Source organism: Melampsora larici-populina (assembly GCF_000204055.1).
Source record: "Melampsora larici-populina 98AG31 unplaced genomic scaffold MELLAscaffold_42, whole genome shotgun sequence".
NCBI lineage: Eukaryota > Fungi > Basidiomycota > Pucciniomycetes > Pucciniales > Melampsoraceae > Melampsora > Melampsora laricis-populina.
In genome coordinates, this window is record NW_006768806.1 from 709265 (window position 1) to 734991 (window position 25727).

The 25727-nt window shown below is 39.1% G+C and overlaps 3 protein-coding genes across 3 annotated transcripts; 2 read left to right on the top strand and 1 right to left on the bottom strand.

Moving 5' to 3' along the window:
• Window positions 1-18019: 18019 nt before the first annotated feature.
• Window positions 18020-18340, top strand: MELLADRAFT_110250 (uncharacterized protein; the record flags this gene model as incomplete). Its single annotated transcript, XM_007414275.1, has 1 exon — window positions 18020-18340. The coding sequence occupies one exon, from the start codon at window positions 18020-18022 to the stop codon at window positions 18338-18340; it is 321 nt and encodes a 106-aa protein (XP_007414337.1).
• A 360-nt stretch (window positions 18341-18700) lies between these two features.
• Window positions 18701-20072, top strand: MELLADRAFT_72810 (uncharacterized protein; the record flags this gene model as incomplete). Its single annotated transcript, XM_007414276.1, has 4 exons — window positions 18701-18921; window positions 18981-19134; window positions 19209-19329; window positions 19402-20072. The coding sequence occupies 4 exons, from the start codon at window positions 18727-18729 to the stop codon at window positions 19451-19453; spliced, it is 522 nt and encodes a 173-aa protein (XP_007414338.1).
• A 1190-nt stretch (window positions 20073-21262) lies between these two features.
• MELLADRAFT_91467 (uncharacterized protein) lies at window positions 21263-24410 on the bottom strand (the record flags this gene model as incomplete). Its single annotated transcript, XM_007414296.1, has 10 exons — window positions 21263-21589; window positions 21668-21680; window positions 21781-21967; window positions 22044-22236; window positions 22321-22379; window positions 22461-22753; window positions 22829-23183; window positions 23273-23426; window positions 23581-23889; window positions 23955-24410. The coding sequence occupies 10 exons, from the start codon at window positions 24408-24410 to the stop codon at window positions 21263-21265; spliced, it is 2346 nt and encodes a 781-aa protein (XP_007414358.1).
• Between the last annotated feature and the right edge of the window lie 1317 nt (window positions 24411-25727).

A 25727-nucleotide genomic window follows, 5' to 3' on the forward strand; every position in this document is an offset into this window, starting at 1 on the left:
TTAATACCCTTATCATTTAATACCAACACCCTTATAATTAATCTCACCACACTTATAATTTGATACCAACACCCTTATATATTAATACCAGCACCCTTATAGATTTGTATTCACACGTGTATAAGACCCTTATAACTAACTTAAGTGCCTACATGGAAGAAACAATGTAGGCGCTCAAAAAAAGCGCCTACATTTTATTTTTAGAATGTAGGCGCTTGAAAATAGCGCCTACATCTTATTTTTAGAATGTAGGCGTACACAAATGACGCCTACATTGGTTTTTCAGCCTGTAGGCATCATTTGAAAAAGGAAAAAGCGCCTACATCATAAATGTAGGCGCTTGTTGGCGGAAAACAACCGTGTAGGCGTAATTTGGACAGCGCCTACATGGATTTCATGTGGGCTGCAAATAGCAATGGCCTTTTTTTTTCAGAAAGAAGCTTCCGGTTTTTGGAGCTGGTTAACACAAAATCTATACAAGCCTTCACGGCTCTTTTTTTTCTTCAAAAAGAGGTTTGCGGGTGGGTGGGGATTTGACAAAAGCAACCTGAGTGATGTCAGCCCTGGGTACATATGTACGGAATGCGAGAGGTGTCAAGGTGACAATGCAAAAATCAAAAAACGAAAATCAAAATTCCCGGGTGCGAAATTCAAAAATCAAAGACAAAACTCCAGAAAATACTCAAATACAGGGATAAAACCCCTGTACTGGAGTAAAAGTCATGGCAGAAACCCCTTTCAGACAAGGTTCCGGCCCAAATTTCAGTAGATTTACAACTTGAAACTCAACATTTGTCACCCCATTGTCGCATTGACACAAAAAGTACCAGGAAAGCCACAAAAGAGGAAATCAAAATTCAAAAATCAAAAAAACAAAAGTCAAAAATCAAAAAAACAAAAGTCGAAAATCAAAAAACAAATGTCGATAATCAAAAAACAACAATTAACATACCACAAACAAAGACCCCAAAGATGAAAACTTCACATTAGATGATGAAAATTGTACAAACCACCTCTCTACCTCTCTACCTCTCTACCAATCACACAACCCATACACCACACACCATCAGCGATCATCTTATATTGGCCAGTCATTCATCCACATTCATCCATCTTTTGTCATAGTCTCCACCCATCCACCTTGCTCAACAAAACCTACACTACACTGAACTTCTTTGATTGTCGTCACTCTTCTTCATCCTTCTTTGATTGTCTTCACCCTTCTTCAATCTTCTTGGATCGGCTTGAATCCTCTGTAATCTTCTTTTATCAACTTCAATCTTCTTTATCTTCTTCAATCGGCTTCCATCTTCTTCACCCTTCTTTGATTGGCTTCACCCTACTTCAATCTTCTTGGATCGGCTTCAATCTTCTGTAATCTTCTTTTATAAGCTTCAATCTTCTTCAATTGGCTTCCATCTTCTTTAGTATTCGTCAATCTTCTTTAGTATTCGTCAATCGGCTTCAATCTTCTGTAATCTTCTTTGATACCTTCAATCTTCTTTAGTATTCTTCAATCGGCTTCAATCATCGTTGATATCCCTCGATCTCCTTCGATCTGCTTTAGTATTCTTCAATTGGCTTCAATCTTCTTTTCAACATTTGTGTGAGTCAAATGAATCAATACACTTTCTTCAAGCTTGCTCAATCCCGTGTTTTATTTTCCCTATGGTTCAAAACTTTCCAGTCTATGCAGGATGCAGTGCTACCACTAAATGTGCTTATTTTTTTTAAGAAGTACTTGATGTTACACAATACCGCCAGTATACCAGCAATCACAACTTTGAACTCCGGGGTTCTGAGGGTTCTACAAAATAAAAGACAATACTATCTCACCTTCAGAATCTTTTTCCATGATGGGGGAAAAAGAATTCGATGAAGGGAGAGAGAGGTTTAAAAGAGAAAACACAGAAAGGCACGGTCACACATTCAAAACAGGTCAAACATTTACAATAACAAACTAGTCCCTTTCCTATCCCAATGCGGTAAGAACATTCCAATACTCTTCCTAAATCCTATCACGATATCAGCCTCAGTCTAATTGATTTGTATCCACCTATGCCCAATTTGTCCAGAAGTTGAGAAGAAGTGTTACATAACTCCTTAATGGTTTTGACACACTTAACTCAAGAATTTATTCTCCAACAGAAACACATATAAGCTTATTTCCAGCCAGATTTTCAAGTAGAACAGTTTCATAGGTAACTACTTGCTCTTTCCTGTCCCCAAATTGAGGAACTTGGAAAACATCACAGTCCTCTGGCAAGCCAAACCGGTCTTTGATTCCTGCTTTAATTCTTTGACTGACACATTCTCTTTGAACATCCCGGACTGGATCCTGTTTGTCATTGTGTTGTTGAGCCTTCTTCCTCTTTTGGTACTCTGCAAGCTTTTTATTTCTGAGGTCTGATACTGGCTTTGGCATCTACGTAAAAAAAACATTGTTTTGATTAGTGGAATGCTCATCACACTACACAAAATATAATATTTTCTGGGCAGAAAATTAAATTATTGATACACAAAAATATTGAGAGGCCAGGAGAAGGGCAAAAAATAAATAAAAATATGCATCTTGTTCCCTGCGGTGAGAGCTTCACTCTCCATATTTTTCCATCTTTTTACAGTCCATATTGATAAGTGTACTAACAATAAACCTTCATAATCATCCAATTACAACCTGTAACAAGCACTGAAATTTGGCTCATTAGTGTTTAGAGAAACTTTTGATTTCTGAAAACACCTATAACTTTGTCAAATCTGCCTCAAAACACTCGATTTCAAGTGCATTAGAAAGCTGAACTCTTCCTCTCGAACTTTCATAAGATCAAGAACTATGTAGCTAGTATGACAATCATTCTATGGATCTGTATGTACAAATGTATAAAAAAGATGATATCTTTTTTAGCAGACCAGCATGCTGTGTGGTCCTATTATGAACTATTTGGAGGACAATTCCAGCTTACCAATGCACCCAAAATCGAGCGTTTTGGACCGGAATTGAAAAATTTATGAGTATTTTCAGAAATCAAAAGTTTCTCTAAACACTAATGAGCCAAATTTCAGTGCTTGATACAGGTTGTAATTGGATGATTATGAAGGTTTATTGTTAGTACACTTATCAATATGGACTGTAAAAATACGGAAAAATATGCAGAGTGAAGTTCTCAACGCAGGGAACAAGATGCATATTTTTATTCATTTTTTGCTCTCCTCCTGGCCTCTCAATATTTTTGTGTATCAATAATTTAATTTTCTGCCCAGAAAATATTATCTTTCTTGTAGTGTCAAAAAATCAAGATTTCTTAATTTGTGTGGGGATGCAATGAAATAATGAATAAAGTGAATAAACAATGAGTGATTGAATATTTGATGGATTGAATGATTGAGTATGAATGACATGAATATATAAATTTATGAATAATTGTTTGAAGAAATGATTGATAAAGTAATTTCTTGAGGATTGAAATCAGGAAGCACCAAGATACATTTAGCAAAGGGTTAGGCTGGTAGTTGGGGGTCCCCTCGGTCACTTGCCCTGCCCTGCACGAGACATAAACATCTCTGCATGTATCTCAAGTACTTCCGTCTTCCATGAGTCAATGTGAATAGCCTTGAGCTGTAAATCTTTTGATATAAGTGAATTTTCATTAATGAATAATTGTTTGAAGGGATGATTGATAAAGTAATTTCTTGAGGATTGAAATCAGGAAGCACCAAGATACATTTAGCAAAGGGTTAGGCTGGTAGTTGGGGGTCCCCTCGGTCACTTGCCCTGCCCTTCACGAGACATAAACATCTCTGCATGTATCTCAAGTACCCCCGTCTTCCATGAGTCAATGTGAATAACCTTGAGCTGTAAATCTTTTGAATTATATGAGTCTTCTTTTGCGGTTAATGAAAATGCTTGATAAATTTTGATTAGTTTGAGGTTTCATGTATCAATCTTGAATCAATTAGTATCAGCTTCTTGTGGATTCTTCATGGTTCTTATATGTTCCGTCTTCATCTCCCTGAAGTGTATGGAAGTAATGGGAAGACAAAGGAATATCAAAGATTACCTTGGTTGATTCAAAGAATTGAAGGAAGAGGACAGAATGGCTTTCAATAATAATATCAGAAGACTCAGAGAACACAGGACTGGTTAAATGCTTGCACTCAAATGGTGGCTGAGTTGTGGTCAGCCATTACACTGTGTATGCACATGTAGCCTTACACATTACAGTTGATATGTTTAAATATCTAACATTTAAACATATGGTGCATGCAAATGTTGATGGGCCAAAAGAGTCATCACTCAAGACCCAATGATGGTTGACATTGCATACATAAAATGTTTTTGTGACCACAGCAAAAAAAAACATAGATTATACAGAACATTCACTCAAGTTCCATCCAATTTTCATCCTCCCCTACAACTGTCAGCTTGGTGGTGCTAGTCTTCGCCATGGAGATATAGGCTTTAGGAAGAATAGCACCAGTCAGACCGTGCGACACAATCACTGAGTGATTGTGCGATGACAAGGCCACCTAAGGACTAGGTGGTCAAACATTAAAAGTAAGGCCATCTAGCGGTTAGGTGGCCTGGCCATCGCACCATCACTCAGTAATTGTGCGATGGAGCCCGGGGCCAAAAAGATGTTGGACTCGGCCCCAGACTGACTGTAGCTTCATCACACAATGACTGAGTGATCGTGCGATGGCCTGGCCGCCTAGCTGCTAGGTGGCCTTACTTTTGAAGTTTGACCACCTAGCGCTTAGGCGGTCAAACTTGACAGCCCAATTTTCCACTCAATCACTCAGTGATCAAGTGGTTTCCGAGTACCTTGGACCGTTAAGGTCCCAGTTACTGTACCTTTTAAAGTTTGAGTCACTAAATTTAAAAGGTATAGTACCTGGGACCTTAGGTGGTCTAGTCAACGACTGGACTACCTAACTCCTAGGTGGTCTGACTCTAAAAGGTAGACCACCTAGGATTTAGGTGGTCTGCCCAGCCACCGCACGATCACCGAGTGATCGTGCGATGGAGTGACCACCTAAAGCCTAGGGGGTCTACCTTTCAAAGTTAGACCACCTAGGATTTAGATGGTCCAGTCATTGACTAGACCACCTAACTGCTAGGTGGTCTACCCAGCCAACGCACGATCACCGAGTGATCGTGCGATGGAGTGACCACCTAAATCCTAGATGGTCTACCTTTCAAAGTTAGAACACCTAGGATTTAGGTGGTCCAGTCATTGACTAGACCACCTAACTGCTAGGTGGTCTACCTTTGAAAGGTAGACCACCTAGGACTTAGGTGGTCTACCCAGCCACCGCACGATCACCAAGTGATCGTGCGATGGAGTGACCACCTAAATCCTAGGTGGTCTACCTTTTAGAGTCAGACCACCTAGGAGTCAGGTGGTCCAGTCATTGACTAGACCACCTAACTGCTAGGTGGTCTACCTTTGAAAGGTAGACCACCTGGGATTTAGGTGGTCTACCCAGCCACCGCACAATCACCGAGTGATCGTGCGATGGAGTGACCTTTCAAAGTTAGACCACCTAGGATTTAGATGGTCCAGTCATTGACTAGACCACCTAACTGCTAGGTGGTCTACCCAGCCAATGCACGATCACCGAGTGATCGTGCGATGGAGTGACCACCTAAATCCTAGGTGGTCTACCTTTCAAAGTTAGCACACCTAGGATTTAGGTGGTCCAGTCATTGACTAGACCACCTAACTGCTAGGTGGTCTACCTTTTAGAGTCAGACCACCTAGGAGTCAGGTGGTCCAGTCATTGACTAGACCACCTAACTGCTAGGTGGTCTACCTTTGAAAGGTAGACCACCTGGGATTTAGGTGGTCTACCCAGCCACCGCACGATCACCGAGTGATCGTGCGATGGAGTGACCACCTAGGACTTAGGTGGCCTACCCAGCCACCGCACGATCACCAAGTGATTGTGCGATGGAGTGACCACCTAGGACTTAGGTGGTCTACCCAGCCACCGCACGATCACCGAGTGATCGTGCGGTGGAGTGATCACCTGACAGGCCCAGAGCCTCTAAACCACTCGATCACTCGGTGATCGAGTGGTTTAGAGCCTCTGTGGGCGTGTGAGGACACAGGCCTACAGCATCTTAAACACGCTATCTCTCCATGTATGAGTGTAGTTGAGCGTCCAAGCAGCCCAATTTCTCACTCGCTCACTCAGTGCTCGAGTTTCAGAGGCTCTTGGGGGCGTGTCAGTAGTGTGACAGGCCTACAGCCTCTAGTCCACTCGATCACCAAGTGATCGAGTGGAAAGATGGCCTGTTGGGCTCTAAACCACTCGATCACTTGGTGATCGAGTGGTTTGAAGGCCCTGTAGGCCTGTCACAGTGCTGACAGGCCTGCAGTGCCTTTTCCACTCGATCACCGAGTGATCGAGTGGAAAACTGGCCTGTCGGGCTCTAAACCACTCGATCACTCGGTGATCGAGTGGTTTAGAGGCTCTGTAGGCCTGTCAAAACTGTGACAGGCCTACAGGGCCTTTTCCCCTTGATCACCGAGTGATCAAGTGGAAAACAGGCCTGTTGGGCTCTAAACCACTCGATCACTCGGTGATCGAGTGGTTTGAAGGCACTGTAGGCCTGTCACAGTGCTGACAGGCCTGCAGTGCCTTTTCCACTCGATCACCGAGTGATCAAGTGGAAAACTGGGCTGTCGGGCTCTAAACCATTTTGGGTTTGAGGAGTTTGGTGAATTTGGGATCAAAGATGTGAAAGTAGATCAGGTATGTGAAGAATTTGTATGTATATATATAATATGAAAGAAAAGAGAGAAAGTTGACTTGGTTGATTTGATTTGGTTATCAGATTTTCTCACATGAAAATTTTGTGAGAAAACAAGGACTGTCGGAGACACTAAGCTCTACGAAAAATTAACAAAACCTTCATGAAGGTTCAAAGACAAAGGGTGAGCCAAGTGCTGATGAGACACGGCTAGGACGGACAGCGAGTTCTAAACTCGGACAAACCTGAACACAGGAAGGGCAGATGATGAAAGAGAGATAAATCTGCGATAGAGTGAAAAAAGAGTATAAAATGAAATAAAATAAAAGTAAACATATAAGAAATGAATATTAGTAAAGATCACTATGGCTAATTTTTGAGGATTAGTTTGTTAGAATCTCACCTTTAGAATCTTATTCCCCGATGAGGGAAAAAGATTCTGAAGGGAAAGAGACAGAGGTTTATGAGAGAAAACAAACATAAAATAGAAAAGCACAGACAGAAATGTCAAACACTTCAATCAACAAGCTAACCCTTAATCACATCCAAATGTAGAACTTCTTCTGATGATATCTAATTATAAACTCAATCACTACATTTCTCTTTACCAGAATTGAATTATCATCCTTACCCAATCCGTCCAGAAGGATTTGTTATACACTCTTCATCAATGGTTTTGAAAACACTACATTGAGAATACATTATCAGTGTCAGAAGAATGTATTCTCCAACATATTTTAGTACCAGGTATGAAGAAGGAACTGAAGGATCATAAAAGAAAAAGAAAAAAATTAAAAGGTTAGTAGAGAAGGAAATGAAGGAGAAGAAGATTTTGAAGGGAAAGGAGGATCCGATGATGGAATTGAAGACAAAGATGAAGATGACATGGATGAAGATGAAGTTTAGACAATCGTTCATGATTGAAAGACCAGCCAATCAACCGCAAGCAGCACTAGATCAATCATCAACCTTTGAGCTGATAAACTAGGATTTACATCACTCTGTAAGACACAAAACGGAGGAGAATTATCATTCAAAGCACTTGAAGAAAATTATCAGAAGATTAAAGTAAATGTAAACCAATGTTAAGCCTATCAAAATCAGAATCAGAATGTGCTTTAAATTGAAATCAAATTGCAGAAATGTATGAACTTGATGATGAGGATCAGGAAAGGTTCCTTAGACAACTTAAACATGATTCACTTCGAAATTTCAATACATCATATACTAGCATAACCAAATTGACACTCATGATTCCTTTGCCTCTTTCACCTTTGTTATCATATTTTGATCCTAAGCATCATTGAAACTGATGATTGATAAGTGATTGATGAAGAAGATCATGATATTGCAATAGAATAATTAGACAGAGTTTTGAATCAAACTCATCCAAATGGAGTTTTAAGACTCATCCAAATGGAGTTTGGAATCAGACTCATCCAACTGAAGTTGAACCAAGCCTATTAACCAAAAAACAGAGCAGAGATTGAAATCAAATGAAAAAAATTGAATCCAACAACAACAACAGTATCATCATCACCATCCAAGTTCTTAAATTTGGCATCTATTTCGAAAAGGTTTTTGATTTCAAAAGTAAACCCAAAGATGAAATCTATGGGAAAGTTTGATTGAATTGGAGAAGTTTTCGTATCAAAATTAAGTTAAAACCATTGAGGGATCACAAGTTTGGGAATGATCGGGTTACAAGTAGAAGGATTGAAAATGAATGCATTCAGTTGAGTTTTTTCCCTCTTTTTCCTGTCTTTAGAATTCAAGCAACTGATTTGGTTTTTTAGTTTACCTTCTTTTTATAATATCAAAAAATACGATGATAGGTTGTTCAACTCAGGATACATGATTTGTGCATCACTTGGTTTGATCTCAAATAAACACTGCTTTGATTGGTGTGATATCATCAACATCACCATATCAACCTAATCACAATTGTCAAAGGTAGGACACCTTCAACAACTTCTCACTGCCAGGATTAAACACTGTCCTAATTGGGATAATGTGTTGCTTTTTTGGGATAATTGATTTTTGCCATATAAATTTTAAGATGATCAAAGGCTTCAAACCACATAAGCTCAATAGTATGTTTCAAGTGACAAAATTAACATGATCATGCTCAATAGTGTGCTACGGCTTTTGGGAATATAAAACCCCTGATGTTGGTATGCTTGGCTTTGAAGGATCATGCATTATTGCTCACATCAGTCCGCTTGGATCGGATTGGAAACAGCTAAAAGCAACTTTGTTTTCAGAGCTTGACATGGCGGCGCCCGCCGCCCAATTGGCTAGTATTGATTAAGATTGAGGACAGTTGAAGAATAGTGAAAAAGATTGAGGATGATCAAAGAATAGTGATGAAGATGGAGGACAATCAAAGAATAGTGATGAAGATGGAGGACAATCAAAGAATAGTGATGAAGATTGACAATGATTGACGATGGTTGATGAAGATTGATGACAATTGACAAAGATTGAGGACAATTGACAAAGATTGAGGACAATTGACAAAGATTGAGGACAATTGACAAAGATTGAGGACAATTGATGAAGGTTGAAGACATTTGAAGACGGTTGAAAACATTTGAAGAGGTTTGGAGAAGATTTTAGAAGATTAAAATCCTGTCTTTAGTTGGTCCAGTTTGATGAGTGGAAACTATGAAAAAAGAAGATTGAGGACGGTTGATGAAGAAAGAAGAAGATCGAGGACATTTGACGAAGAAAGAAGAAGATCAAGGACGGATGACAAAGATTGAAGAATATCAAGGACAATCTAAGAAGACTGAAGAAGATCAAGGACAATCGAAGAAGAAAGAAGAAGATTGAGGACAGTTGACAAAGATTGAAGAAGATCAAGGATGGATGACAAAGATTGAAGAATATCAAGGACATTTTAAGAAGACTGAAGAAGATCGGGGACAATCAAATAAGAAAGAAGAAGATCGAGGACAGTTGACAAAGATTGAAGAAGATCAAGGACAATCAAAGAAGATTGATGATGATGAAAGAGGTTTTGGAGGAGAGCGAGACGGGAAGGTACTTTGAAGCTCTTGAGACAGAAGGTAGAATGTCTCCGGTCGGAGGTGTTGATACCTGTGAGACCAAGCTTGTAGCTGGCTGGCCAACATGTGGTTTTTAGCTGTGGTAGAATCTAACATTTTTGTTTGAATTTTACAGTTTCAGAAATGTATTTTATGGTTTTTGGTTTTTGGTTTTTGATTTTTGATTTTTTGATTTTTTGATTTTTTGGTTTTTGGTGTTGCTGGTACTTTTTGTCAAAAGGTGACAATGCAATGAAAACGGTGTCGACCACTGGAAAATTGGGCAAAAAGGGGTTTTTGCCATGACTTTTACTCCAGTACAGGGGTTTTATCCCTGTATTTGAGTATTTTCTGTAGTTTTGTCTTTGATTTTTGAATTTCGCACCCGGGGATTGTGATTTTCGTTTTTTGAAATTTCGCATTGTCACTTTGGAACGTCTCGCATTCCGTACATATGTATGTACCCAAAGACTAACTTGTAACATATATAACCACCTTCAGACAACTAATTACATGTATATAAAGCTTACAAAACATATGTAACGTGTAATAAATCATATACACATCTTAACTACATATACATATACATTTGAAATGATATGTAATATGTAATCAAATATCAATTACACCTCATAACTCAGTGTCAAGAGTTAAAAAGTTTATATTACATATTACACATAACATGTATATGTAATTAAGTATTATTAGTAATAATCCCAAATAATAATAATAATCAAACCCTAAACCAAACTAGGGATGTGAACAAATCTCACCACAGTTAGTTTTGGAGAGGAGAGTATATAAACCCCTCCTCTCCCAGCCTTGAGAAGATTTCCCCCCAAGCTTTATTACACACTACTTTTAAGAACAACTTAAAGTTTCACTGAAGTAACATCAAGAGTCTTATAAATATAAGACTAGTGATATCTTCATTACTTTAATCTGTTCCCTGATTAAAAGTAAGTAATACTCTTCACCTTCTCTGGATCCTCTACTTCCCCTAAGTAGAACTCTCATAGGTTGGTGACCATATAACAACCCAAGGTTGGTGACCATAGAACAACCCAGGTTGGTGACCATAGAATAACCCAAGGTTGGTGACCATAAGAACAACCCAGGGTTAGTGACCATAGAACAACTAGTCTAGTGAACTTCAACCCACTCTTGAATCTGTCACTTGAAGATTAAAGGAAGGACTAGGATCCACCCTTCACCATTTACAATCTTATCTCAGTATCTTCCCTTCCTCATCCCTTTCCTTTGTTTATAATTCTTTGTAACTACTTTTATATTTGAAATATAATCATAATTACTTGAATTATAAGACCCACCTTGCCCAATTAGTGAGCCTTGAGTACTCAAAAGAGTAACCCACCCTCACAAGTGACATATCCTTAAGTTTCTGTGAACCTGAAGGAAGCTGCTGAAACTCTGAACTCACTGAGCGGCTTAGAGCTGACTGATACAAAGAAGTTTGCTCAGGAGCGGAGCCTTGTGGTACACGTATTGGGATGAGCAACTTGCTTCCATGCTGGATAAACCTAGATGCGCTTGACCTGTGGTTGAGCGATATGTGTGGAGGTGTTTATTAGCATAGTCTTCTAAGCATCACACGCTCAGAACTGGGGCTTGTGACATCCTTCTTGACATATCCCACTCGATTAATCAAACATCAATCCCGATTTTAGTTCAATCTACTAGTGCCACGTTGTGAATACAGACAATTAAACGAGAAGGACAAGTTGGCTAATGACTGTATCTGAGCGGAATATTGAACTGCAGGGAAAAAATTCAAATAGTGAAAATATTTTTGGATTTTCTGGTAAACTTTTCTGGGACAAACGGAAACTGTCAAGGTATAAAAGATGAATAGAGCTTTGAGAAAAACATGATCCACAGTGTGAATTATCGCGGCAATCTTTTGTGACTACTTGACACTTTGCTTTTTCCTGCCTTGAAGCTAACTGCTCCTCTCGCTTGTGTGATCTCTTGACTTCCCCCATTCCCTTCAGTCAACTCGCAGAGCCAACTTCCAATAAACTTTACAATGCAAAAATGAACCAAACTCTACCAGACCAGCACTTTAAATTTCTGAGCAGAAATTGCTTAAGCAAACGCGCCCTAAGGAAACATCAAATCAAATAAGCAATAATCAAAAAAACCCACCACAAATAGCACACATAAATGATATCATGAATCAAATAATAATCCCTTACATGACTCTATTTGTAGTGCAGCAACAGGAGCAGTAGGGGGAAGAAGATGTGGTTGGTAGTAAAATGTCTGGGGCTTCCTAGATCCAGGTCTGAAATAATTCATTAAACAGGAAAAATTGTGCAGATGTTGGTACACTTGCAACATCTGGGTGAGAGGCCTTCTATTTCAAGTGCCAGGCATTGGTGGACAATATTGGCCATGATTTCTGGACGCATGTGGATGGACTTGAGGAGCAAATGGTCCAGGAACATAATACTCATCAATCATACCAAATGACTGAGGTAGTGATTGGACTTGGATACACAAATAAAGATGGCCCTGTCAAAGGTTGAGTGGGGGACTTGGTGGGTTGTTGACAAGAAGGAATGTTGAGACTGTCAGATGCAATCTGACTAACTTGACACAAGTCCCAATTATTGCAGGTCTTTTTTAACCTTTGCAAGCTCAGTGCCATGGAGAGGGAATTGCAACTTAGCTCTTTTTGGTGAGCAAGCAGGGACCTGAGAAGACTCACTTGAGTAAATGGGCTATACAGCGTAATATATTCTGGAGTTGAGACACTACACTATCTCTGAGGAGAACAAAGTCTGCAGAAGTTTGAAATGAACCACTTTCCTTCCTGAACACAGCTCAGCAGTCAACCAGTCCTTTTGCAAGATCAAGAGGATCAAGAAGTGTTTTTCTCAAGCAAATGAAATTCAATGACCAATTGAATCCAGTTTAAACTGACAAGAGGTCAGGTATTATTTCAAAAATCCAGTACTTATTGCCTGCACATCAAATTTTTATTTTGAGAAAGTCTCATAGTTCTTCAGCGTTGAGAGTGAGCTATGGAAAATCTGAATAAATAGATTGGAAGAGGATGTTCACAGGAATCTCCAGTCAAAATGCGCACAGGGGTTGATTGAGACAAAGTGGGAGTTTTTGAGGTTTTAAAAACCTTCCAGCCAAACTCTATATTTGAACCCCCTCATAAGACTTGGATCTTGAAAATCTTCAATCTTTATCAATATACAGATCCATTAAATCTCATAATATGCTTCACACTATGTTCCTCCACATTTCTGTAAGAGATGATGAAACAAATAACTGTGAAGAAAGTTATGGAACTTGGAGGATATACGTACCAATCCCTTGCTTGAAGGTGCCTGGCTTGAGAGTCCCTGTTGCATAGCCGGAAATCTCGATTGGGATGCTGCAAAGGTTGGAAACAAATAATGTGGTATACATATTGCTGGATTGGGAGGGAATGTGGGAATGATGTAAATGAACCGTAGTGACCGTAGGCCACTCCGGACTACGGTGAAATTAACAAGGAAATGCTGAGCAGTGGTAGTAGTACGGTAGGCCCCCCATACTTTTCCCAGTTTTCCACACTACGGTGAGGTTGGACCGCAGGCTACGGTGTCCAGACTGTACTGTAGGCCGTTTTTTGCCGCGGTTTGGTTTGTGTGTTGGCAGGACAATGATGAAGTGCTTTCTCTGATGTCTCAATGGTAGACTCTTGAATTGGGTATGAAGTTGGTTTGGATAATTGTGATCCAGTTGGAGGCAAGCTGCTGGTAGGAGAAAGAGGGAAGATGGACAAAAGGGCTACAGGCAAAAAAGGAGCTAGTTGAGGATGAGTTATAAGAAGGTTAGAAAGGTCTTGAAGATTGAAGCCTTAGAGAGACAAAATGTCTTGCATGGGATAGCACATATGGGTTCATGGAAGTATGTTGACATTTTCCCATGTGAACTCTCAAAGTTGAGGTTTCCATATAGGCTCATTCAGTTTGCTGAGTGGAATTTCTGTTACATGAGGAGTTCAGCACAAGCTGAGAGCTCAAAGATCAACAAGCTTGCTGAGCATCAGATCTTTGACTAAGCACTAACTAAGGCTAGGACACACAAAGGCAGATGGGATTAGACACATTATGGACACAATTGCAACACTGTCAACCCCCCTCAATGTTGAGAGGGGATCTGGCGGTCCTTGTGACCCACCTTTTAATTTAGTTTAGATTTTGTTAACTCCAAATTGAAGACAACTATTGTGGGATTTGGGTTTAGTTAGCTTGGCCCTGGCTAAAGATCTGTAAATTTGGCCTTGCTGAAGCCAAATTTGACACCAATGATTGGAGATGCTCTTGACACTTGGTTACGTGCTCATCACACATTGAAAGTGGTTCAGGTGATACCCAGGATTGATCAGAATCATGAGATCTACAAGATGGGCTTTGGTAATTAAATTGGAGCACTTTGAGCAAAGGTTGTAATTTTAAAAATGAGTTTCAGCTATAGTTCACAGGAAAGATAACCTTTACACATCATAAGAAGATCTATACAACCTTAAAATGACTCCAATTAATAATTTCACAGCTTAAATCATGTCATACATTAGTAATAAGTTGATCATAAGACCACATCAGGGGGGTTTTGAGGGCTTTTGTTAAAAATGATTGGTTTTAGCTGAGTCTCATCAGCCAAAATTTGGCTGGGTTGGACCTGTAGGGCTTGCAGGGGGCTCCTCAACCAAGCAAAATTTTGCAAATGAGCCCTCATTTTACCTAATTTGTGACCTTTCATTCTTTATCATGGGGTAACAAACATAATTAAAAGAAAGAAAAGGGCTCAAGAATTCTTTTGCACTCAGACTGGCATAAAACTGCATGGACCAAAGGACTCAAGGCAAGGAACTTTAAGGGAGGCATGCCATCCACATATACAAGGTATTGTCTCCCTCCTTTGCTAAACTGTTTTTCCCTTGTCTTTTCTTTCCTTTTCCAACTTCCTTTGATCACACTTTTGTCCTTCATACTAATTTTGAAAAGTTGATCAGAATTGTATCATCCCTGAGTTGGTCATTGAATCATTGAAGAATTTCAGGATTCAAACTCATTCACTTCAAGATGTAATTGGAGGAAAAGCTAAGGAAAATTAATGTTTATTAAACAATTTATTAAATGACAAAATCAATTCTAATACATAGATTTACAGCATTAAGGACTTTGTTTGTTTAAGATCAGCTGCTCTTTTGGTTATTGGCAGTAAATCTTTGGAGCTTAAAGAAGGGGTTTCTTTGACTAAGACTAGCTTTGAATCTGGTAATGCTAAATTAGCTTTTAATTAATCACTTGGCAAGTTTTTTTCTAGATTTATCAAAAGTTTGATTCCTGTAAATCAATTGAAGGCTTTATTTCTCCCCTAGCTGTTTATTTATTTTTCTCAAAGTGGTACAAAAATTACCAGCTCTCTTTTTGTAAAAACACTGCTACTCTGCACTAAGATCAGAACTCAGATTGATTGATCTGTACTGGCAAGTTCCAATCTGTTTTGATTCAGAGACTAATCAGATAGAATATTTTGGTTGAATCAAATAATGTGTAAAATGAAATCAAATCACTCGTTCAAGTCTTGAAGTTCATGTTATTTGTGCACACAAGGGAATCAAATTGACTAAAGAAAATTGAAGTGAAGCCCCCTTCTTTTTGAGAAGGGGCTACAGATCTCCACTGCCAGCATAGATGCCTCGGGTTGAGAAATCCGAGGCATCATCGGAGGCAAATCCTCGGACAGACCTTGTCCGAGGTTTGCGCCCGAGGTATTTTTTTGCCCTGAGAATTACCTCGGATCAAAACCTCGGGAAGCTTCTGTCCGAGGTTTTGCATCCGAGAATACCTCGGATTTTGTAATCCGAGGTAAATATGTTGGCAGTGCTCTTGACACCCCCCGGTTCGACCCAAGGTGTCAGCCCTGGGTACATATACATGTACCCAAAACTAACTTATAATATTGGACTTTTACTTATAAACCTAATTACATGTACATACAGCTTATAAAACACATGTAACATATAATAAAACATATACAAACATCAATTACATATGTATATACACTTAAAAACATATGTAACATGTAATAAAATACCAATTACACCTCATAACTCAGTGTCAAGAGTTAAAATGCTTATACTACATAAATTACATAACACATATATGTAATTATGTAATATTAATAATAATAATAATTAATAGTAATTATTAAACCCTAAACCACAGTGATGATACAATCAAATATCATTACAATTTGGTTTGGAGAGGAGGATATATAAACCCCTCCTCTCTCAGCCTCCAAGGATTTTCCCTCAAGCATATATTTTACACATCTCTTTTAAAGAACCCTTTAAAGTTTCTTTGAAGTACATAATCAAAAGTCTTATAAATATAAGACTGGTGATTCACTTCATATCTTTAAAGTTAGCTTCCTGACTAAAAGATAAAGTAACCTTATTCTTCATCCTTTGGATCCCTACTTCCCCTAAGTAGAACACCCCTATCAGGTTAGTGACCTTCCAATAAACATCAGGTTAGTTACCTTCAGAACAACTACAGGTTAGTGACCTATATCAACTCACAGGTTAGTGTACCTTCAGAACAACTACAGGTTAGTGACCTATATCAACTCAAGGTTGGTGTACCTTTGGAACAACCATAAGTTGGTGACTTTATAACAACCAGATTTGTGACCTCTTATCACTCTTCAATCAGCCCCATTGAAGATTGAAGGAAAGACCTGGATCCAGCTTTCAACAATTATATAATAATTAACCCCTTGAACCTCCTTTTTAGGAGTCATTTAACTGTAGTCTGTCTGGGTTTATCCAAACAGACCAGTTCACTCTTCCTTCTTCCTCTCTTTCCCTTATAATTTTATTGTAATACTTTATATTTGAAATATACTTTAATTATTTAAAAATTATAAACCCACCTAGCCAGATCTTAGTGAGCCTTGAGTACTCTCTTGTATACTCAACCCTCACACAAGGGGGGTGCCAGATATTTGATAGGGGCTAGAAATAGTGGCCGTCCAACACTATAGCAGTGTTGAGCTGTTTCTCTCTAAATCTCACAGGAATAATACTTAAATTGAGTATTGATATTCTGATGTGTTATCTTAAATAATTCAGCAAATCCCTGTGTTTATTATTTTGAAGAGATATTCTTCAGGCAACTTCTAGTAGTTAGTTGTGCTATTGGAATATCCCTCTTTAATTTCTACAATATATTGGAAAGTGTTGGTCTTTTTGATCTAGGGGACTTGAACACAATCTGAAGGATGGAAGGGTTGTGGAGGAAGAGAAGGGGCTCTCATTCAAGAGATGAGTGCTGGGTGCACAGTCTATGCTTTAGGATCATTTTTTTAAGTACCTTTTGCATGTCTGCATCTGTCACACCAGTCCAAATGTGTTTGCAGACTTGTAGCACCACATTCCTGCCTTTCTCCCTCACCCCTCCACTCAATCTGGATATCTTGATCCTATTATATATCCTTACCATTCTTTTAACACATCCAAAGTGCAATCCAACTTCTGCATAATCCATAAACTCATTGACCTGATGGCCCAGTCATCTGTCTTGGATCAGATCCACCAGTGCATGCCACCTTAACCCTCACCTTGACCCTGGGGTAGTCAACAAAGTTTCTTGGCATTTTGATTTAATGAAATCCTTATCTGAAGTGAAAGTTTAATTCTCTGAGTCAAATGAAAATTCATTGTTTCATTTCATTTCATTTTTCTCTTGTGGGTTTTGATTTGTTTTAAGGAGTGTAATCAAAGGTATGATTAGATTCTTGTATTTTAATCATCCATGTTCTTCATCTTAATTTTCTTTACATTGTGTTTTGATGGAATCAGAAACTCAATGCCACAGTGATTTGATAAACATATTTTCTAGAGTAGAAAGCTTACATTTTGAAGACCATTTGATCAACATCAATCAAGTAATTTGAGTGATCATAATCAAACAAACAACTAATGAGCGCAGATAGTTGATAAGACATTTGCTCTTTTGCTTCCTTTTATCGGAAAAATCAGTAACAATGACTTACTGAAGGACTGGTAGGTCGTGAGCCGTCCGTTCCTTGCGGTTTCTGTGGGTGATGACTTTTGAAGACAGTGGATTGCACAGTCCTTTTCAGACGAGGTAAACCATGTGACTCCGTTAAAACGCGGATGACCGGAAAGTCTCCGCACGCCGATATCAGCGATGAATACACCAATTTGCATCCACAAATTGGGGTATTCACTGGTATCCATCAATCAGTCCGCTTGCCGCAAAGTTGGACAGTCTTACGAGCTGGTCGACTCTGCCACTGGCAGACCTATCAGCGTATCTGCGTCCCAACAAGCAAGTCTAAAGTGCGAGTTAGGATCCAATTTGCGTGTCACCGTGTTGTAAACTATCAAAAGCACTTCATGATCCTCGGGCTATGCGAAATTGAATACATTGGTGGCGCAATGGACGTCTTTGATGCTCCTTCGGGTGCAAATTGATAACGCAAAGGAATCAACTCAAGCAATACACGAAAGGTTATTCGCGTGCATCAGCGGTTGGCACAAGTCCCTCTTTGCGGAATTGGCCCCATCCTCAGAGGATTAGTCAGTAGCGCTTCGTATTCACCGAGCGTTCACAAAACGAACAGAACTCACAAATCCCTCCGCTCTGGTACCAAGAGGGTTGAGGCTCAGCATCGCGTCACTGTTTGAATCACACTTGGACCCTGTTCGAAAATCGCCAAAAACCCTCTACTCGAGATGCCCTAGTGCAAAGTGGGACGCTTTCAAAATGGCTCATACATTTCCTCAACCTGAAGATAAAAAGAAGCCCAGATTTGACGCGAAAGTGTTTCCCCCGACTCGAAATTTGAACTTACAAAGCTATGCTTACAATTAATCATCTACAACCTGTCTTCCCCTTCGTGTGCGCCATTGCACTCTTGCTAGTCAATTCTGCCATTGCTGGCCAACTTGGACAATCCCACGCCTTTGCAATTTCTCATGTTTGTAATGGCTCTATTGCTTGTTCACTCATCAATTCCAATTGGCCGACTGGAAAAGAATTCACTTGTGGAAATGTTTGCCAACGTTTATATCTATCAGTCAGACATCTAGTTAACTTTCTCTCAACATTCAGGAAACTATTTCCTCGACCTCCTTTGCTTCTGCCTATCCTTACATGATGATGGGGCAGGGAATCTCGATGATAAATTCAAGTAGCTCATGGCCCTCTTCAGTCAACTCCGAGTGTCAAGATATCACAGCTGCCGAGCAATTTCAGTATCACAACGGTAATTTCGAAAGTTCTCTGGTGCAGTTTGACTGACTTTGGGCTCAAGAGGTCTTTTTGGTGACAAAAAAACAGGAGTTTGGAATGCTTACTATGCGATTGTCACCAATTGTGGCTGTACTGGGACTGGAGAAAGCGCAATTCCGGATTGCACTGATGCTACCTCTCAATCGAGTGCAGCTTGCAATATCGCAATGTTGAGCTCAATTCACCCAACGATGTATCTTCTTACACGTAAGATTTACACTGACATATTCCGCAATAACAGGTTCGCGTTCTGTGCCATCGAGATGAACGATGTCGTCTGCACCTACACATGATCTGAAAGAAGAGCTCCTAAAGTCTGTATACATGATAGCCATGTGTAATGTTTTGTAATGTTTTATCTTTTTGAAAAGAAAACTGCAGGCAAGGAATGTTTTTGTTAGCGAAGATGGTCAGAACAGTTTCTTGTTAGATGTTTTACCTCGTCTTTTAGTATATAAACATTTACTTGTATCGTGTAGTGTTTGTCCTTTTCTCTGTCGAATTATTCACGCAGTTTTCCTCACTCAAATACGTACCTAGAAAGTCATGCACTTTCTAGGGTACACCCGAGCCCAATAACTCGATCATAAAAAACTTTTTTTCGCACTGTTTTGGCTAGTGTCTTTTTTGTTAGTTTATCACCTTTAGCTGTTCCTTTGTGATTCTTTGTTGTGTTTTGATCACCTACATCCATCTTTTTTTGATTTCTCGTATTCTTTTACACTTTTCTGTTTTGAATCTTTTGTCTACATAATTGTGTATCAGTTTGTTTTGCGCGGTCCCTCTTGTACTTACTCAGGCACGTGTGTTTTTCGCGTGGTGACGATTTTTTCTTCTTCTCGGTTATGTTTTTATCTCGCATTTTCATGATCAGTGGTTGTGTAAATTTTCCGTGTAGGTTCCATCTGTCCTATGAACCATGTATCCCCCAGACCTCCTCCACTGCAGTCTGCTTACTCTTGCATCACAGTGTTATTGATTTACATGCAAGAACAATTATACTAAAGTATGATCATCTAGTACAAGAGACTTAAAGGTTTCTTTTGCTCTGACCAAAAGATCAAGTCTTCCGCTAGATGCAGCTAATCAAGCGCTGAGGCCTCAATGCGAGAAACTTAACTTAACAAACCTCCGCACGAGGGACTTTGTTAAGTTAAGCGAGAAACCATAAAATATAAGAGTGAAAGAGAAACCTCAGGTGAAAATTGAGAGGGTTTACCAATTACAAGTCCTCACACCACAAACTTTCATCCTAAAGATTTGTTGTTATCTGTTTGGAAGTAAAACAAGCGTGAGGACCATCAAATCCCGACCATCCTCTTCCTGTTATCATGCTGACAGTTGAACTCATAAAAACCAAATTTGTCGGGTGTCTATCAACTGTGAACAGGCTTGTGACTTTCCATATGGACCAAAGGGTCAATGCATAGGGATTTCTATCGGAAAGAGCTCGGAGAAACCTTCCCCCGGTGCCTCGGGCAACCCCCCACACTGCTCGACTCCTATCAGGGAGCCTAGGTCAGGTGTAGAAAAGGAGTTGGGCTCGTAGAGAAGCAACATGTTAGCCCCGCACCCAAACGACCACACCAGAAGGAAGATATCTAAAAGATATTCATCCAGATCATTGCCATCCATCTTTCCAAATCATTTGAGTACAGGATATTTTAAATAGCTTGTCAATAGACATCTCTGGTTTCAATTTATCTCATTTATTTAATCATGATCTAACTATAGTAATATGCTGGAAAGACGAGCTAGAAAAGTGGTCTGTTGTTGAGATCTGTTCGGTTATCCATGAGTGTCGAGGTGATCATTCCAAGTAGCAAGGCACTGGGATTTTTCAAAAACATGGGATAAGTAAAATTTAGCTATTCAAATCATTTTGCGATGTGTCTAAGATGAATGATTCATTCAATTTCCACTACATGATCAGATATCACATTGATCAAATACTTCTATTTGCATACAATTTTGTTTAGAATACTGTCTAAAAACATCAAGTAATAGAACAAGAGTAAGTAATAAACCAATCAAAATCCCCATAACCTAAAGAAACGAAAAAAACCCACAATTTGTAAAAAAAAGATCTTACATATCACAAATCACGATTCCTTATAAGCCATTCTTTCTCTCATCCTATCAGTCATCTTAGTTTGTGCTCCTTTTCCAGTATCACTCTTTAAAATCTCTCTTAAGGCCATAGTAGCATAAGCCGAACTACCTAAAGTGAATTCAACTTTTAATGCCATATTCTTCTTACAATCTTCGTTGGCTTCATCGGTTGAAGTCCATTCTTTAGGTTCAGGTAATTTCATTCCAATCAATTTATCTTCATCTGCAAAACTTAATGGTAATTCCGGGTCTTCATACTCGTATAGTGCAAATTTCACATCAGTTGGCATGTGTAAAATCTTTCGGTATGCACCGGCCTGAACATCAAATGATTCAAAGTGTCTGTCAGCTTTAGAAAGCTAGTTAGGATACATATTTAGAGAAGATCTCCTTACCATGGAGTATTCACTACGGCATAAGCAATCATCGATCAAATTCACAATAAATTACTACTAGACATCTTTACTTTTTGAAGAACTAGATGTCACGGAAAAAGATGAGAACTTACGCTTGACCACGACGAAGATTTTCAGGGTCTAGACCGTCTCGTTTCATCATATCGAGATACATTTGACCTAATGTACCTTTAGGATATTCAATCTTGAATCCGATCAAAGGCAATACAACATCTTGTATAGTGTATGATTTGCATTCAGCTTCATCGTTTAGCACTTTCACCGGTGGGACTTTATCTTCTAAGTCATATCAGGCAAAAAAAACAGCCATAGATCAGCTTTTGTGAATGATGTAGAGAGTCAGAAAACTACGAACTTTCGGTTGTTGCAGTCTCATCGTCACCATCCAATGCTACTTCTACAACATCATTTCCGCCGGTTGTTACGGCGACTAGATCTCCAACAACAGGCTTATCACACCCATACAACCGCACTCTTTCTGATAAGACATGGTTCCATATGTAAGATTGGTAGGCGTGAATATACATCATCTTCAAGTTCTTGGGGATCTGGAAAGTTACAAAAGATAAAAGAAGTCAGCGTTGATCAAGCGATCCCAACTTGAGGAGAATGTATCAATATCAGCCACTAACGCTAGCCAAAGCTCCAACCTTATCAGTGAGTCCATCCTTTTTACTGAAATATTGTAATACTATAAAAATCAAAGGATATAAACCAAACAGATGAGTATAAAGGTTATTTTTCAAGTCTTTGCCAGAAAAATTGACTCAACTACATCGTTCAGCAACACATCTTCTTGGCATAAGTTCTAAAGTAGCTTTAGCATCTTGACTTTGTTCCCAAACCGAACGAGCATGTTCAACATCTTGACTTTCACCTAATTTCTTTCTCATGATCAAATCAATGGCTAAATCCCAATCAGCTTTAAGTAAACTTAATCCAATCAAATGAGTTCCAACGGCTGTGGTACCGAATCGTTGCATTCCAAAATAATTCAAAAATCCACTGGTTGAAAGTGATTGAACTGCTTCTTTTAAAACGGTAGGTTTTGCTGGGATCACATCACTATCATATGATTTGATACCTTTGAACTCGTAAGTCATCTCTATCAAAAGTCAAGTAAAGTGAGAAACGACAAACCGTAAGATGATCACAAATCGATTGCCCTTCGAGTCACCTAACTTCAGAGGATGATCTTCATACGTCAAATCACCAATTCGAATCCCTTTATCACCACGTTCACTAAACCCATGTACCTTTTGATTCTTCTTAATCCGATTAACAGTTGACCAAACTTGTTGGATATCTTTTCTACCTCTCTTATAACTAACTCTTTGACAACTAACTGATCTTTTATCTTTCGTACCACAGATCCCGAAATCCCTTGAAACGTTTTTCGAAAATAATAAATTAGATAAAATCGATAAGGCTTCTTGTGTTTCTCGATTTGTTTTTTGTAATGTGAAATGAATATAAGCAGGATTTGTATCTGGAACTGTAACTGAAATTCTTAAAAGTGTTTATAAATCAATACAAAAACTTTCAAATGGGATTTAACAACATCATATCTGGATTTAAACTTACGTCTTCTTTCTTGATGTTGACCAGGTGATGACCATTTGATTTGGATCACTGCTTCTCCATTTTCCAATTCTTTATGTTCGGTTACCAATCGTCCTTGAAAACTTTCACGAAAGATTTGATGAAACTTTTTACGCTGTTCTTTACAATCGATAGGCTAAACCAGAGAAGAAATTGAGTTCAGAGCTGTTCAGATTATCATAGCCTTTGAAACCAGTATTTCATGTGTTAATAGGCTGCAGAGAGAAAAGCTTAGCCTCATAGAAAATGCCAAAAATTGGGCTACTTTCAACGGGCGGCTAGAAACTCACATCTGATAGAAGGCAAGTAGGTGCCGAGGCTTGAGGGGGTTTTGAAGGAGAAACATCTTCTTTGGATAATTCGTTAGGCTGTTGACCTTCATCTCTCGCAGGACCAGATTCATCGGCCTTAGATACATCATCGTTACTATTAGATTTTTGATCACTTTTTCCATCTTGACGCTTGTTCTTAAATCCCTTCGATCGGTCATCATTTCTTTTAGAACCAATAGGACCCCGAGCCACAAACCCTTTCAATTCTTCAAATTTCTCATTCCCAAGAATCTCAATCAATTTCTCATCACAATCCACTGGCCATTCCTATCCCAAACCAAACCATCAAAAATCCAATCCCAAAACCACAAACCAAAAAAAAAAATTCATACCTTTACATCAACAACCTCTTTGGGACCTTTAGAAACTTGAGTATTTCCTACTTCTTTATCTTTAGAAGGGTTCTCAATCTCTTTCAATCGAACAATTTCACCAAATCGATCTACTTCATAAACCAAAAAATCCGTAAATCGATGTTTAAGTATAGCAGAAAACGAAGGTAAATGTTGATTAATATAACATTGAATTCCAACTTGTTCTTCCGAAAGATAAGGTTTGGTCATATCAATCTGATCAAGTAATGTCTTAGGTACGCTAGGTGTCGTTGTTTCCTTCTCCACTTGACTAAGAACTTTGTCGGGGCTATTTGGGATTGGTATTTCTTCGGTGGTTATGATGGTATCTTGATTGTTTTGATCTGATTTTCGTTTTTTGTGGTTGATTTGTTTTGATCTATCGTCAGTTGATGAAGCTGATCTTTTTTTCTTATTCGTTGAAGGACTCTTCATGTTATATACAATTTGGAATCTTGATGACTTTTCTTTTGATTTGCTTAATGAGATTTTTTTTGCGGGGCTTCCAAAAAAAGTTGATTGCCAAATTGCCGCAGTCGGGAACCGACCCGGACCTGTTGACAGTTTCATATTTACCAACGCGGGGCGCCTTCACTGCCTTGGCTCTCGTGATGGGCGCGCCTTTTGAGTACGCAAGATATAAATACGCTGATCATCATCAAGATAATTCATTGTAATCCAAATATATGTACATATAGGAAGGAATTGACCAAAAGGTGACAGAGTGAGACAGGAACAAGTGAGTCAAGATTAAATCAACCTTAATAATCAGTACTCTAAAGTAGAATGTCGTATCATCATCCTATTTGCCACAGATATTTTCAAAGATATCTATATAGTACGACGGAGTGGTACGATGTACTAGGCCAAAATAGATCATTTATGGGATACAAAGTACAAATCCGGACTCGTGCCCGGGCACGTGCCCAGAAGTCCAGTTTCCCGGACACGAGGGAAAAACTGGGCAAAACTTAATTCCCACCTCACTGCCCAATTCACTGCCCAAATCTGATCTCCGCTCAGATTCCACACACCCAATTCAATACCCACATACCAGATTAACTTTAATTTCATGTCGTTGTCTCAAGATATACCCTCTGATACCTCCAATTCCCTTGACCCTTCTTCCGAACCAGATCCTAACGCTACTCATCTCCAACTGGACCCTTCAACTCTCAGTCAGGTGCTCACTGGCGCGATCCAACTAGCTCAATCCGCCGGCTCAAGTGTTCCCAACAAAAACAAAATGCCCAAAGCTAAGAAACCTCGTAAATCAAAAGCAGATCAACCCAAACCACGCTCGCCTCCTAAGTCAAAAAGTCGGAAACCAAAATCGAAGAAGTCCAAAAAGCCGAAATCCGATGATGAAAGTTCTAATGACGAGGATGAGAAGGGCCGCAGGACAACCATTCATTGGGAAAATGATGATAATGGGGCGGGGAAATCTTCGATGTACTTATTGCTCAATTGGCTCACAGATGAACATAATTTCAGTAGATTCAAAGATAACAAATCTGAAAAGCGAGCTGTGGCTAAAGAGATTGAAAGGTATTTCATAGATAATGGAATCACTTGGCGAGATGCGAACACGATCCGGAAAAAGGTACATATTTTTGTCTTATTCATGTTTCTTTCCTTTGTTGATGTCTCAGTCTCACTTTATTGATTTCTTCATAAATCAATATTGTGATACAGATTATGCGATTAGAAGAGGCTTGGCGCAAAGCCGATGATGAGCGAAACCGGACTGGC